At 38.7% G+C, this 14,355-nt stretch overlaps 1 protein-coding gene across 3 annotated transcripts in view; it reads right to left on the reverse strand.

Annotated features, from left to right (window-relative positions):
- Nucleotides 1-14,355, reverse strand: part of ntn1b (netrin 1b) — a 54,851-nt gene that overhangs the window by 23,701 nt on the left and 16,795 nt on the right. For all 3 annotated transcript variants that reach the window (XM_082162156.1, XM_082162155.1, XM_082162154.1), the window contains one exon: nucleotides 7,053-7,241. In XM_082162156.1, the coding sequence (XP_082018282.1) occupies nucleotides 7,053-7,241 (189 nt within the window). The remainder of the gene's footprint in view (nucleotides 1-7,052; nucleotides 7,242-14,355) is intronic.

Below are 14,355 nucleotides of genomic sequence, written 5' to 3' on the forward strand. Positions count from 1 at the left end.
TAGAAATCACTAAAAACACATTTAAGAACAGTGTTTTAGCAGTGCATCAGTTTAATTTGGATTGCTTTCGCTATTCCCCATCACTGATGATTTAGCTGATGTTAATAAATGCCACACAAAGTGGTGGGATGCTTTGAATTTCAATGCTCACTTAACATTCGGTTAAAAGCAGCTACAGTTCTGCACTCAAGCCACCCACCAACCAGCCCACCGCCTGCTGAATTACGACACCGCTCTTACGCCTTCACAGGCGACCCTACAGCTCTACAGCACATAATCTAAACCAGAGCTACTAATAATTCAGCGGTAGTAAGAAGAGATGCTGGGGAAATGAGCGTGGGGCAATGCGGCATAGACTGTAAGTTCTCATGGCTTTTGAAAACCCCTCTCCATGTTTAAAGGAACAGTTCACCCGAAAAATCATCATTTGTTCACACTTATGTCATTCCAATATGACAATTTCTTCAGTGGAGCACGAAAGGAATAAAAAAAGCAAAAAATTCTTTCAGCAATTGCAATTAATGGAGACTTCAAAAAGGATACAAAAGCACGATAAAAGTAGTCCAAATGACTTGTGCACTATATTCTACATCTGAAGTAATAGTTATTCACAAATAGTCCTGCAGAGGGCAGTTAATTGCATTGAGTCAGTGAACTACTCATTTAGACCCGTTTTGTGAACTGAATTAATTGATTAATTAAAAGATAAAACAAATAATTGAAAAGAGCCGACTCAGAAGAACAATTTGTCCACAAACCAGATATTGCTACTTTCTTTAGAGAAATAAGCACAGAGATCTAGGTTGGATTTTTACCATTTTTAAAAAAATACATTTTCAAGTTTGAATTTACTGAAGGGCTGTAGAATACTTATATTTTTATGGTGAATTTTGCATCGTTTTTGTATTCTTTTTTCATTGTAACTGCATGAAAAATAACTTGTGTTTCACAAAAGAAAGAAAGTCAAAGGTAGGGCTGCATGATTTAGGGGAAAATCGAATTGAACATTTTCGGATAAAAATAATGATTGGGACTTAAGGTGAAATTTATCTTTTTATTTTTTTAAGACCGCACAATTTGGCCCAACATTTTTTTGATTTTATATCAACATGACTATAAAATAGTCTATAAAATTATATGACTATAAAATTATTATTATTACTATTATTTGCATTTTCTGCTGAGTTTGTGTGGAGCAGCATTTACATGCAAATCAAGCCACTTCGAGACTCTAGATCATGAGCTGCTCGCATATAAAAAAAAACTTTTCACGTTTCACTCTGATTATATTTATTCCGTTAAACCCCAGCCTTTACAATTTGTTAGTTGCACAAAGGCATATAGTGATTTCGGTTTTATTTTGATTAGTCGAGCAGCTCTAGTCAAAGGGGTTAATAATGATATGAAGGTGAGTAAATAAATAGTGACAGATGTTTTATTTTTGGATGAACTTTTCCTTTAAGCACAAATATGGGACAGAAAGAGATGTGACATGGTGTTTATTCTGAACTCAATGAGGGATGAAGTTGTTAATCTGGGATATAAAGCATGAGGTGTTCCAGACTGCCACTGACAATGGATCTGGTTTTGGGTCTGATTTGTCTTGGTAGGTGCTCTGCCGTCTTGTTATTTACAAGCAATATTCCTTCCTTTTCCAAACGACCCCCTATAGAATTTCCATACGCGCGGAACACTGCTGGCACGATGTTGCGTTTCCCATCCAAAATAAGCACAATGAGATGGTTGGCTGACACGAACAATAAATACAGCAGTCCGCTACACGACGTCACAACGTTGAGGAGTTTGTCACCTGAGACGAGTGAAGCAATCAGCTTGACAATGGTGACTGGAACTCCTCAGCATTTCCCGGACAAGCTTCGACTCTACCGGCCATATTCTGTATGTTAAGGTCATTACAAGACCTTACAAGCCCGTATCCCTCGCATCTGGCCTCCGAGCATCCCATATATAGCCCGAGTAAATGTTTTGGCTGGCAGGGGAAAGCTGTTTAAAACCATTTGTAACCTCCCCTGAATCAAATGCATTCCTCTTGTGATAACACACAGCAATGTCAATGTAACATGGGCAGTGTTTGCCATCCATCACATCTGCACATTAGAACCCGACAGTCCGCAAAAAAATTAAGCTACCCCAGTGATTGGGTTAGCAGCCTCTCATATCAATTATGCTGTGGTTTGTTGAAGCTTTCAGTCCGTCAAACTCTGGGTCCGCTGGAGTCAGATGAGAATACAAGTTATCTTGGCTTGAAGGTGGGAAATATGCAATAGCAAAGAATGTTTTGTGAGTGAATGGACTATGGGAACCCGGGGGACTGACATTGTGAAATTCATCTGTGGACCAACCGTGGATAAAATCCATGCATTTAAAACTAAAGCCGCCTTGGAATGTCTGATTTCGCAAGGCTGTGAACGGATTTCATGTTTTATATGAATAATTTAATATATATATTTAAAATAATATAATATATTTAGATATTCTTATCTTTAGGCATGTATTTGCACAACTGTATGCCCATCTTTTTTGTTTCTCATTTCATGTCCACAATCAGGCCCTGTTGCAAAACCTAGTGAGTAGGAAAGTTGCATAAGTGACTGATTTGGGCAGCAGGTGTGTCATATGAATTATGGTCCTCATGTGAAGTGCATGGGAAATTACACTCACAATTGATTCCAACAGTGTGTGCAACAATAGCATTAGCATAAGTTTGCCAAGATAATTTCAAAATACTCTAATAAACATAGAAATACACACTGGAATATTATTAATAATTTAATTTAGAGTTAACTGTTTTTAATTTTGGCCTTAAAACATTATTTATAACCAACATTTCTCTCATTTATCCATCTTGAATGGTTCTTTTCACTAAGCTTTTCACAATGCATTGCTTTGTTTGCAAAGGATATGCAGTGATGCCTTAGAAATTGGCCAAAATAAAGCATAATCATGCTACCTACTGTAACTTTTGATAGGGTTGAATTGAGGTTGATTGGGACACTTTTTTCCAGTCATCTCAATGGCAAAAAGTGTCCCAATCAACCTGATTTCACTATATCAAAAGGCCACGATATACTTCAAACGAAATCGAAGAACGAACTGATGTGACGACATTTCGAACAAAATCAGGCCAAAACAAAGTTTGTTTGGAGTACATTTTGGGAGTTCGAAACAACTTGCCAAAGCAAACTTTCTGGAAAAGTTTGCTTCGGCTGGTAAACACCTTCGTACTACCATTGGTCCGTGGTGATTACGTAATGGGTAGGTGTGCGCTGAGGCTCCGCCTTCTTTCACATGGAAAATCTTTTCCAGTTCATTTCTCCTCACGAGTCCGTGGAAGTCAGACGTTCACAGGTGAAAACATGAACACTGGAGAGCTGCTTTATAGTAGAAAATGTAGTAGTACTTTTGATGAAATGAGACACTGTCACTGTTTTTCATGTTTAATACGGTAAAGCTGCTTGATTTTAAGCAATCTATTGCTATAATAAATTGCTATTGCTATAATATTGCTATAATCTAAGCTATAATATAAACGTGACGTGACTTAACTGGAGTGCCGATTACAGAGCTCGTGCAAACAAACATATCCACGTTGCTATGATCAGATGCTTTTCTTATGCTTTATTTAAATTGCTTGCTAGTTTTTTTATTTTGTTGTGTGTTTATTTTGTTATTGAGAGTAAAGCGCGCTGCACATATTTACATATTCATCTAACCGTCAGATGTTCGATAACAGAATATCGCTGGTCACATATTTCGAACTTCGTTTTACCCCTAAACGAAGAACGAAAAAGCACTTTGCTGTGAGTATATCGGCGCCTTTAATTAACATTGGGTGTGTGCCCATGATGCTTTAAAGGCAGCTCACCATGTTTTTTAACAGGACCTTACAGCCCATCTGACCACTAAGTGTGAACATGAGGTCTAGAACATGTGCGTAATCTCTGGTGTCTTTACATTTATTTTCTTTCATGGGTGAGTGAATAATTGGCTTGTTTCACTATTATTGTTAATATGCTCTGTTGTCCCAAATTCTATGGCAGTCCTCCTTGTCTGCTTGGCCTGTGCTCATTTTCCAGGGAAACCCCAAACGGTCTTATTCTAATCTCTTTCAGCTCAAAGTCATTAAGAGTTCTGTATATAATGAAGCAATTAAATACAATTTTATATAAAAGACCTGGGGCCTATTTGTTCATATGAAGAAGGACATTTTGAATCCAAACCCAAATTTAATGTTTTCATTATGTAGTTGATCCTCAAAATAATTTACATTCAGAAATTGTGTAATTTATTATTTATTTAATCACATAAATTCTTCTGGATAAAAACAAAAAAAGATTTTACTGGCTTAATAATTGTTCTCAGTACTGCTACTTTTGTTTTCCCAAGTAAGTGTATCCAAGTAAATGCAAAAATGTCTTATTCAATTTAATTCTTACATATGGATTCTTTACATATGGACTATTAATATGAAACGCTCATTTAAGCAAAGCTAATAGTGTTTTGTCTTTTCTCTACTTTTCTGCATTTTAGTTTTTGCTCTTGTAACTTAGCAATTGCTAAACTGTGAATAATTTTGATTCTCTATGATAAATTGTGTGTGATGTCCTTTGCTTAAGTAGCTTTGGATAAAAACATCTGATTAAAAGTAAATGTATATTACATAAATACACAGACCATCTACAAACCTCATTATAGTATAACTTTGACGATTTTCAACCCGCTTTGTATTGTTACAATGTCGGTAGTACTATTATGCTCGTTCTCTGTTGCCCCTTTTCCACCAAGGCAGTGCTGGTGCCGGTTCGGAGCCGGTGCCTACTCGCGAACCAGTTCTTTGTGTTTCGACAGCCAAAGAACCGGTTCTCGGCCAGGAAAATTGGTTCCAGAGCGGCACCAACTCTTTGCTGGACTAGAACCGTTCTTTTACCACGTCATGCTTGCGTCGGGGGCTGGGGGCGGGGTTATTGTCGAACTTCTTCTCAAACGTAACCTCCGTCTATAGTAATCCAGACGAGCAGCACAAATGTGTTCTAAACGTCTTCTTCTGACCCCCATATAGGATCGCAAAGCCAGGAGAAACATTTGCAGAAAGACGATGTAGTCCGCCATTGTAATTGTTATGCTTGAATTTGGTGCAAGCGTTTCTAGGAAAGCTAAGACGTAGCCTATGGCAACATACACAGTGACGTAACGACGCCGTTCGCTGGGCTCTCTAGTCAGTGGAAAAACAAACAGGTTCTGAGAAGGTTCGCAAGTTGAACCAACTTTGAACCAGCACCAGTTCCGAACAGTTCTTTTTTGGTGGAAAAGGGGTATGTGTCACCAGGACTGAGAAATTCACGTTATTTGTCAACAACAATTCAGGGCTTTCATAAAAACTACAGAATATACTTCCGCATTTTTGTGTCCCCACCCACAATCGGATCGACAGAGGGTTAACAGAACAGTTATTGTAAGGGTATGTTTATCACTGAAAATTGCATTGTTTGTCTACTCTTTAAACAGCATTATGGTAAAAATAGGACACTATGGCAGTAGCTTTTTTACCTGTACGCGGCGGTGTGTTTCTCTTGGGCGGAACTGACAGAACAACAGTTCCCTTTAGAGTTTGGTTCTCTCGACATTGTGTCAGTAGCTGATGCTATGGGTAAACACTTTTTTCAGAGAATACTGAAGCCCTATATCTCGCAAACAATGGCATTCAAGCGCGAAATAGAGGCGGGCTCTTCCGCTCAATAAGGCGCCGCTGAACGTCATTCTCTCAGAATCGTTCTCCTTCAGACAGCTACACTGTCTTCAAGAAGCCATCTACAGCTCGCCGTTGAGGTATGCTCGCCAGAAGACGGTGCCTGGATTGCATTCCCGTGAGTATGACATCTTTCTTTCAGATTCCTTCCTGACCGCTGTGTTTTCTGCCTGGGCGATGCCCACTCAGAAGCACCGCTGCTCCTGACTCCTGTGATGAGCTCATGCCTACAAAGTGTCCGCATTTCTCTCACCCAACCCTTCAGGAAACAAACCCGGCTTCTCATGCTCTCCCCTCTGTGGTGAAAAGGCGAGCTGAGCAAGGAGAATACAGCTAAGGGTTCTCTAGTTCCACAGGTCTCTGCCATGTATAGAAGAGAAAACATTTCCCGCCGCTCACTCATTCACACTATATAAGCATCATCCCCCTGCCTCAGAGCAGCGGTTGGTCGTGTACAAAGCACAAAAAGCTTCCGGCCGCTACGATATTCACACGATATCCACTCACTCATTCACACGATATGTCCTGCCTTGCATAAAGCGGAATGTGTTTCGGCTTAGGGTTGGGCGATAGGGCCAAAAAAATAGGGCCAATCAAATTTTTCATGTCACTCGATTTCGACAAAGATTTTTATCTTTGCCACTTTGGCCTAAATGTCTGCCATTCTTTTTTTATTCTATATTTTGTCACTTTGTAAGGTTTTGTTTTTTAAATAGGGACATTAGTTTGTCTGTACTGCTCAGTCACTTGCAAAATAGTAAAACCAACATGAAAAAGAATTGTGATAAAATCGTGAATCGTGATTTTCCTGAAAAAAATCGTGATATGATATTGTTGCAATATCGCCCACCCCTAATTATGGGTGTTTTAAGTCTTCCTACCTATTTGGCAAAAGGGAAGACAACAGCCTTTTTTCTCCGTTTTCTCTAGTCAAGTACCATCGCTACATTTTTTTTTTTTTTTTGCCTTTCTACTGTATAGGCATGCAGCCAAGTTTTATTGAAAGCCCATTTTGCCAGCCCTCTAAGTGCAGATGATCTTTTAACCTCACTATACAACAAAAAACGAATAGTAGTCAGACAGCAAAGCAACAATCCCATAACGTTAAGTTACCACATCAATTATTCATGCGGTGAACTCTCAAAATGCTCAATCAACAGCATTGGGAATGTTTTGTTCTCTTTTAGGCTGTTTTAGGCTAGTTTGGACAAAACTTTGAGGAATATTAACATGTTTTTATTTATTTATCTAGATTTAAAGTACATTATTTGCAGTGATTGCTTACCTTTGCAGGCTCGTCTGTGTGAGATGGCCTTGGTCATGTCTCTGTAGTAGCCCTCTTTACAGTAGTGGCAATGCCGTCCGGCTGTGTTGTGTCTGCAGTTGAGACACACTCCTCCACTCCTGCGGCCCGATAGCTTGTACAGCTCCATGTTGAAGCGGCAGCGGCGGGCGTGAAGATTACAGTGACAGGCTTTGGAAGAGATGGACAAAAAACAAGAGATATATTTAGTGGCAGTGGCAGTTGTTCAATTCTCACAAATACATTCCCTTGTCTGTCTGTTTCTGTTTAAAAATAATTTTTTACACGTTCCTTTTGAGAGCTTTAACTGACAGGAAATTGCAAAGGGAAAATGACTGCGAGATCACATTCCCACATTTTTACAAATGCTTGTATCTGTAAAATACCCATGAAGTACCTTTCTCACAGAGTATCATATATTTTACTGAACAATCATACAATTGCTTTATTGGTGTTGAAGGGTGTACCACTTCTGGTAATGTGGAGTCTGAATCTGATGTGATGTGAAATGATTTTCTGTCCCCTGGTGATCATAAAAGACCCTTAACACAGTGAGCGAGAGAGTACAGGCCAGATTCATATGACATATGACTAGTATCCTGAGAGAGCTTTATTATTTTAATGACATCATTGGATCTCTGGGCTTCCGTCTATTTACAGCGTTTCATTAAGAGACAATGGCTTCATAAAACTAATCGCTCCAGATCTTGCACACACACACACCTGCCCATGGCTTTGACCTCTAACCCTTACTGGCAAATGGTGTTCAACCTTCATCTATCTACAGGGGTTGGACAATGAAACCGAAACACTGGCCAATATAGAGTTGGAGGTTTCATGTCTGTATATGCGGGGCCTGGTGGCCAATCTTCACTGATTCCACATTCCATCAGTAAGAGCAGAGTGAAGGTTTAATTAGAAGACAAACAGCACAGCTGAACATAAAATATTGCAATACACAACATAACGGGAGACATATCAGAGATCAAAAGAGGCAGATTGTTGGTGCGCATCTCGCTGACTCATCTATCTATCTAATTGATACAAGTGTGCCACACAAGTCCTGAAAAGTGTAGCCAAAGCTTCTCGATCGCCCCCAGGTGGCTGGATGCAGTATAGGTCATAATCCCCGCCCTCTTCATGTAACCGAATGGGACGCAAGACAAACTAAACAATCAAATTACACTTCAAATACATTTTTTCCAAAGATGTTTTCTGTCATTTTTTGTAGTTTTTATCATGCTGGTGTAACTTCAAGTGTTCGTTCTTTAAATAAGTTTAGTTTCAGTTAGTTATTTGATGCTATAAAAACGGAGGTGTGACGTCATGATTGACAGCTGAGATTGACAGCTTCTCTGAGGGAAGTAGCCTAGTCCCTGAGGCACCAAAGGACTTTTTGGGGGATTTTCGTGAGGAGATTGGAGCTTTAACTTTCATTTCTACATTTCCATAACTGTTTGTTTCACTCCAACATAATGAGTTGTTCTGCAGTAAACTGTACTAACCAATTCTGCAGGAGTGTGGGCGGGGCCTTGATGACACGACTTTACTTTTCTACAATGGAATAGAGTGAAGCTACGTAGTCCATTTTTTTTCACAATCTATGGATCGATATAGAACAGAGATGGGTAACTCCATTCCTGATGTACAGTATGAGTATATACATTGAAATAACCACGAAAGAGAAGCCACATTCGTACTGCTACACAGAGACTGCAGGCACCATCACACCTGCTGAGTGAGACTAAATAGGGACATGGACCGTCACTCAGAAAAGAAGTGCTAAGCAGCTGTCATGTTTTATCCTGCCGACACCTAGAACACTTCAACCACTCATCATAGTGATAACATACCAGACCTTGACTATCTTTCTCTCTTTACCACACGATCTTCCATGCTACTTCTGATAGCGACAACATTTTCACTTTAAGAAGCGCATTAAAAAAATTAGTGTGGTCATACTTAGTCAAGTCAGTTCTGAAATGAGGCCTCATGTTGACGTAATTTTTTGAGACTTTTTCAGCTGGAAAAACACAACACAAATTGATATTGTAACAGTAAATTATAATTGAAATTAATTGCTCTCCTTGCACCAGCTTAAGGGCACTTTCTTCTTTTTTTTCTGAAAAGAATGAACATGTTTTTCCATTATCAAACCCTAATTCATTATGATTTTATTTGTGCCGAAATTTGTTTCTCACACTCTGTGCTTGTGTAATGTTTGTCAAAACATTATTTGCACATTAAATCTCTTGCTTGTTTTTACTCTGTTATCTTCTGATAGGATCACAATATTATTACAAATATATATGTCACAATGTCAGTTAATCAGACATTGAGGAGATTATTTATTATTGATTGCCTAAACTAGTTGGAAATGGAAAAAGTCTGTTACATTTGTCATTCATCCAGGCACGCCAAGCTTGCATGTGAAAAGACATTCAGCCAAGCATGGCTCCATTATTCACAACAGAGACCAGCAGCTCCTCTCACTACGAAAGCCTTGCAGGGTTTTTTGGGTGAGTGACTGGTAATCCTCAGAGAACTGAAAATCTAAAGCAAGAGGTGTAGAAATGGGGCAAATTATCAGGCTAAACTCAGATGGTTTAAACATGGTCAAATGAACTGAATCCTGCCATTAATGTTACCACTGAGTGATTCCAAATGGTGCATGTGCAAGAGGGCAGATACATTGGTTAAAAAAAAGACAACCCATCAGTGTTTGCACATCGTTTGTGGCCAAATATATATATATATATATATATATATATATACCCCTTATTGCACATTTTACTACACCAGCTACTTTAAGAGTTTAAACTACAGCTCATTTCCACAGCATCTTTTTTGGAAAGTAGCAAAGGTTCCAGGAGAATGACTGTACAATAATGAATCACATTTATCTATCTGGAATGCCTTTGATGGCCTTGATATCATAAACTGCCATGTGTGAGTTGAGAATACGTTGGAAAGGTTAACAGAGTTGACAATATAGCAACTTTGTCACTAGATTAGTGACTTTTCGACTTTTACTGTAGCGAGCGACTTCCCCCATTAAATATGTAAATGGAAACAGCTTTATTGGATATTCGGCTATATTAATATTAAAATACAGTATGTGAGCACGGATTAGGGGAGAAAGACCGTTGGCACGACATCATCTAGTGACATTTAGCGAATTTTTTAGCAGGCTTTAGCTACTTTCCATTGTCTCTATCTTTTTTTCATTCCGTCAGAAATAAGAGTTAATATTTCTGTTTGATGTAGGTAAAAAAAACACATGATTTTAGTTGCTACCAGCTATTTGAGTAGCTTTGGAGCTTTGGGGGTAAAATTAAACCCCAAGTTTTGCCAAGTTAAAAACACACACACTGCTAACTTACCTAGTTGTGTTTCCAGTAGCAAGGTAGTTTTTCCAATGAGTTTTTCCACAACCAAACGCTAGCTACATTGTTTTTCAAATGCCTGAGCTGAGGGAATAACACTCACCTCAACAGTCCTTTCTCCCTTTCTCTCATTTACTGTAGCGCTAAAGCTTGAATCATTCTAGTGAATCGATTAATCTTAAACGAATCACTCTCTCTCTCTCTCTCTCTCTCTCTCTCTCTCTCTCTCTCTCTCTCTCTCTCTCTCTCTCTCTCTCTCTCTCTCTCTCTCTCTCTGTCTCATACTGCGCTATGTGATTCATTCTAGTGAATCGATTAATCTTAAACGAATCTCTCTCTCTCTCTCTCTCTCTCAAAATGCGCTGTGTGATTCATTCTAGTGAATCGATTAATCCTAAACGAATCTCTTTCTCATACTTTGCACGGTCTGATTCATTCTATAGTGAATCGATTAATCCTAAACAATACTCTCTTTCTCTCATACGCAGCAGTGAAAAGTCCAATTCATTTTAATGTATCAGTTTATTCGTCTGGTTCAGGTAAAGTAAATAAATTAATAAAATAAAAAATAAAAAAGTCCCTGAACTATGTAGCCTATTATATATTTTCGGTGAATTTTTGTTTTTGTTTTTTTTGAGTTAGCAAAAAATCTGCTCTTATTAAATTATGAAATATATAATTGGATTCTTATGTTTTTTTTATTTGGGCCTATAAAAACATATTGCCCCCTTGAGTAACCTTTTTTTTTATTATTGGAAAAGGTTTCAGAGGTCACTGTTATAATTTCACTATTCGTAATGATTAAAGAACTGTTTAAAAAAAGATGCAAATGCTCTCACAAACAAAACGCTCTTCTTCAAATAGGTTTGCTGCTTCTCATTTTTAAAAATCTTTCCTCTCCCGCGTGGCCACCTGGAAGAGCCTCTGTTCGCCCGAGTGTGCTGTGATGTAATGACGGGTGAGAATTAAGGGGGAGTTTCCGTTACGGGCCTCTGTAATCGTTTGCCAGCACCAATTAGCGGGGCAATCGGACCTCCCTGCTTTTTGTTTGTGTAACTGCTTGCCACAGTTGCCTAGTGAAAGTGATATACAATGTCTCAACAAATACGATCTGACCAAATAAAGCCACAGCGTGCGCTTAACTAGCAAAAGACAACAAAGAGCTTATTCTGCCACTAACTGGCTGTGAAATTGCTACAGCATTCATCACAAATCGGTATGATTTTGCACGTTTAAAGCAAAAATTGATGTGACCTTTGAATGGCATCATCATTTAACCTGCTTAAGTATTAATGGATTATACAAAGTAGATTGTTACTCATACTCAGCCTACTACTTCATGTGATGTTTTATGATTTAAAAAGCCAAAAAGACTATCTTGGGGATCAGCACAGGGACATGTGCCAGTAGCAAAGTTGTAAGACAACATTATATAGGCTAGTATACTCTTTTAGACTTAGTCACAATAATTCCTAAAGTTGCTTCTGGAGGTCATGAGCCTCTTAAGGTGTGGAATCTTGGGACAACTCATTGCAAAATAAAGATTTATATAGATAAATATATAAAAATATTAATAAATGTATAAAATATCTATAAAGATAAGTATAAGTGTGCAGCAGGGCTGGACAGACATTTTAGGGGGGAGGTGTTTAAGTGAGAAAAAATGGCACCCCTCTCATAATTACTATACAAAATGCATAATATGAAGATAGTTACATACTAAATATGTCTTTTGTTGGCATTATGCTGGAATTGGTAAATGAGCAAAATCAATGTTGTGCATTACTGACAGAAATTACTATTTATTATTACTATTATTATTATTATTTAGATACATTTAGACTGCAATTAGTTGCAAGAACAATGTTATGAAATTAGTGTTTTAAATGTAAATCTTTTAATATAGAAATATGAAATGGAAAAAAATGAAATTATACTTTTCTGTATATGATATCTTTATATTAAACTGAAACCACCAGTAGGTGGCGGCCAGTCTAAATATGTGAGTCAAAGAATAATTAATTCACTGATTCGTTCAAACCAGCTGATTCATTCATGAACGAAACCATTACACCCGCCAGCTGGAGTACTCAGGATAACCCCCAGAGGGCCTGTCTCCTGTACTGCTTTCCCATCATGAACTACACTTCCCAAAACCCATTGCTTGGACTCATTATGGTCTCATTAATCCCACCTGTGTGTGATCAACTTGTTTGTGTTTGCCTTTTTAAGCTCTGTGTTTTCACTCACTCATTGCAAAGTCTTGTAAGTCTAGCATTGCAAACGCTATTTTACACCAATGCCGGACCTGCCTTTTTTGTTGTAAAGCTAATGTGGGGCTACTGCCTAGTTAGGCGGCTCTAAGATATTGTGATAGAGGTTTAATTTGACATTATCGTTACCTGGCTGTCACCAGAGAATGCTGCTCCGCTTGATTTGCAAGGTGGCTATGATGAGGGACGTAGAATTAGATATTAATGCAATTTTTGGGTACACATTTAATTGAGAATTGATGCCATGGGCCCAAAAAAAAAAAAAAAAAAAAAAATATGACTTAGGTCTTAGGGTACGTTTACACGACAACGATGTGCTTAAAATGGAGACGTTTTTCCTTCAAGTTTTCTGCGTACAGACGAAACCATTGTCAAAACGATCCCCATTCACACGGATCTGCGAAAACTACCAAAAACCCTGTATTCTGCTGCCAGGCCATTAGATGGCGATGAAACACTATAGACTGAACACGTACAGTACTACGCATGTGCATGACATCATCGTTTTCAGAGATTCACGTTTTTGCTGTTTACACAGAGACCGCTTTCAACTAAAAATGTAAAACTTTGTATGCGTTTTGGCCCTTCATTTACACGGCAACGGCGTTTTGGGTGCCTGAAAACGCAAACTTTTGAAAACAGATTTCAAAGTGCAAGTTTTTGAAAAAGGTCTCTGTGTAAACAACAAAAATGCGAAGCTCTGAAGACGATGACGTCATGCACATGCGTATTACATGTTCAGTCTATAGTGTTTCATCGCCATCTATTGGCCTGGCAGCAGAATACAGCATTTTTTGACGTTTTCGCGGATCTGTGTGAATGGGAATCGCTTTGACCATGGTCTGTACGTGGAAAACTTAAAGGAAAAACTTCTCCATTTTAAGCATATCATTGTCATGTAAACTTACCCTTAGAAAAGGGCACTTATCTAGTCTGAGACCAAAAAGGAAGGTGCTTGAGCACCACTCGGGGTCTATCTGTGCACATGGCTGATGTCCAGGTCTCCATTTCTTTCATGAATAAATCTCGCTAGTGCATTGTGCCAATGATAACAACATGAAATGGATAATAATACATAATAGCCAGAATATCTCTGGCAATTTCTCCTGTTTAGAGTGTTGGAATTGGCCCAGGTTATCCCATAAGGAATCCGGCTGGTACCATTACTACGCTCAACTCTCAGAGGGAAGCGGTCCAACTGTTCTTAGAATCGTAACTTGTTTCTCATGGCCTGTGTATCTTCATGTCACACTCTATTGACTCCTCGTAGAACCCCTGTGCTGTGTTATTAAACCTCTCTGAGGCTTATTGAATCAAAATGGCATTGAGTATACAAGACCTTACAGTAAGAGTGACTAGACTGCTTGGGCGGGCGGCACTGGAAAACACTGGCCCATAAAAATTTCCAATTAAATCACTGGCTGACACATTAGTCGCACTAATATTTCAGGGCTTCTGAGCAGTTTGGGAAAATAAACAAAATAGGTGGATGTGTCGGCATGTTCTGTTGAGGAGAGTATGTTTCTTTTTGGAATATAATCACAGGCGAAATGTGCCAGGGTGAAACTCATCGCACCACGCTGACTTATTGCATCAGCGAATCATTGCGCGGCTTGTTAGTCATTT

Source organism: Leuciscus leuciscus (assembly GCF_965113295.1).
Source record: "Leuciscus leuciscus genome assembly, chromosome: 1".
Taxonomy (NCBI): Eukaryota; Metazoa; Chordata; class Actinopteri; order Cypriniformes; family Leuciscidae; genus Leuciscus; species Leuciscus leuciscus.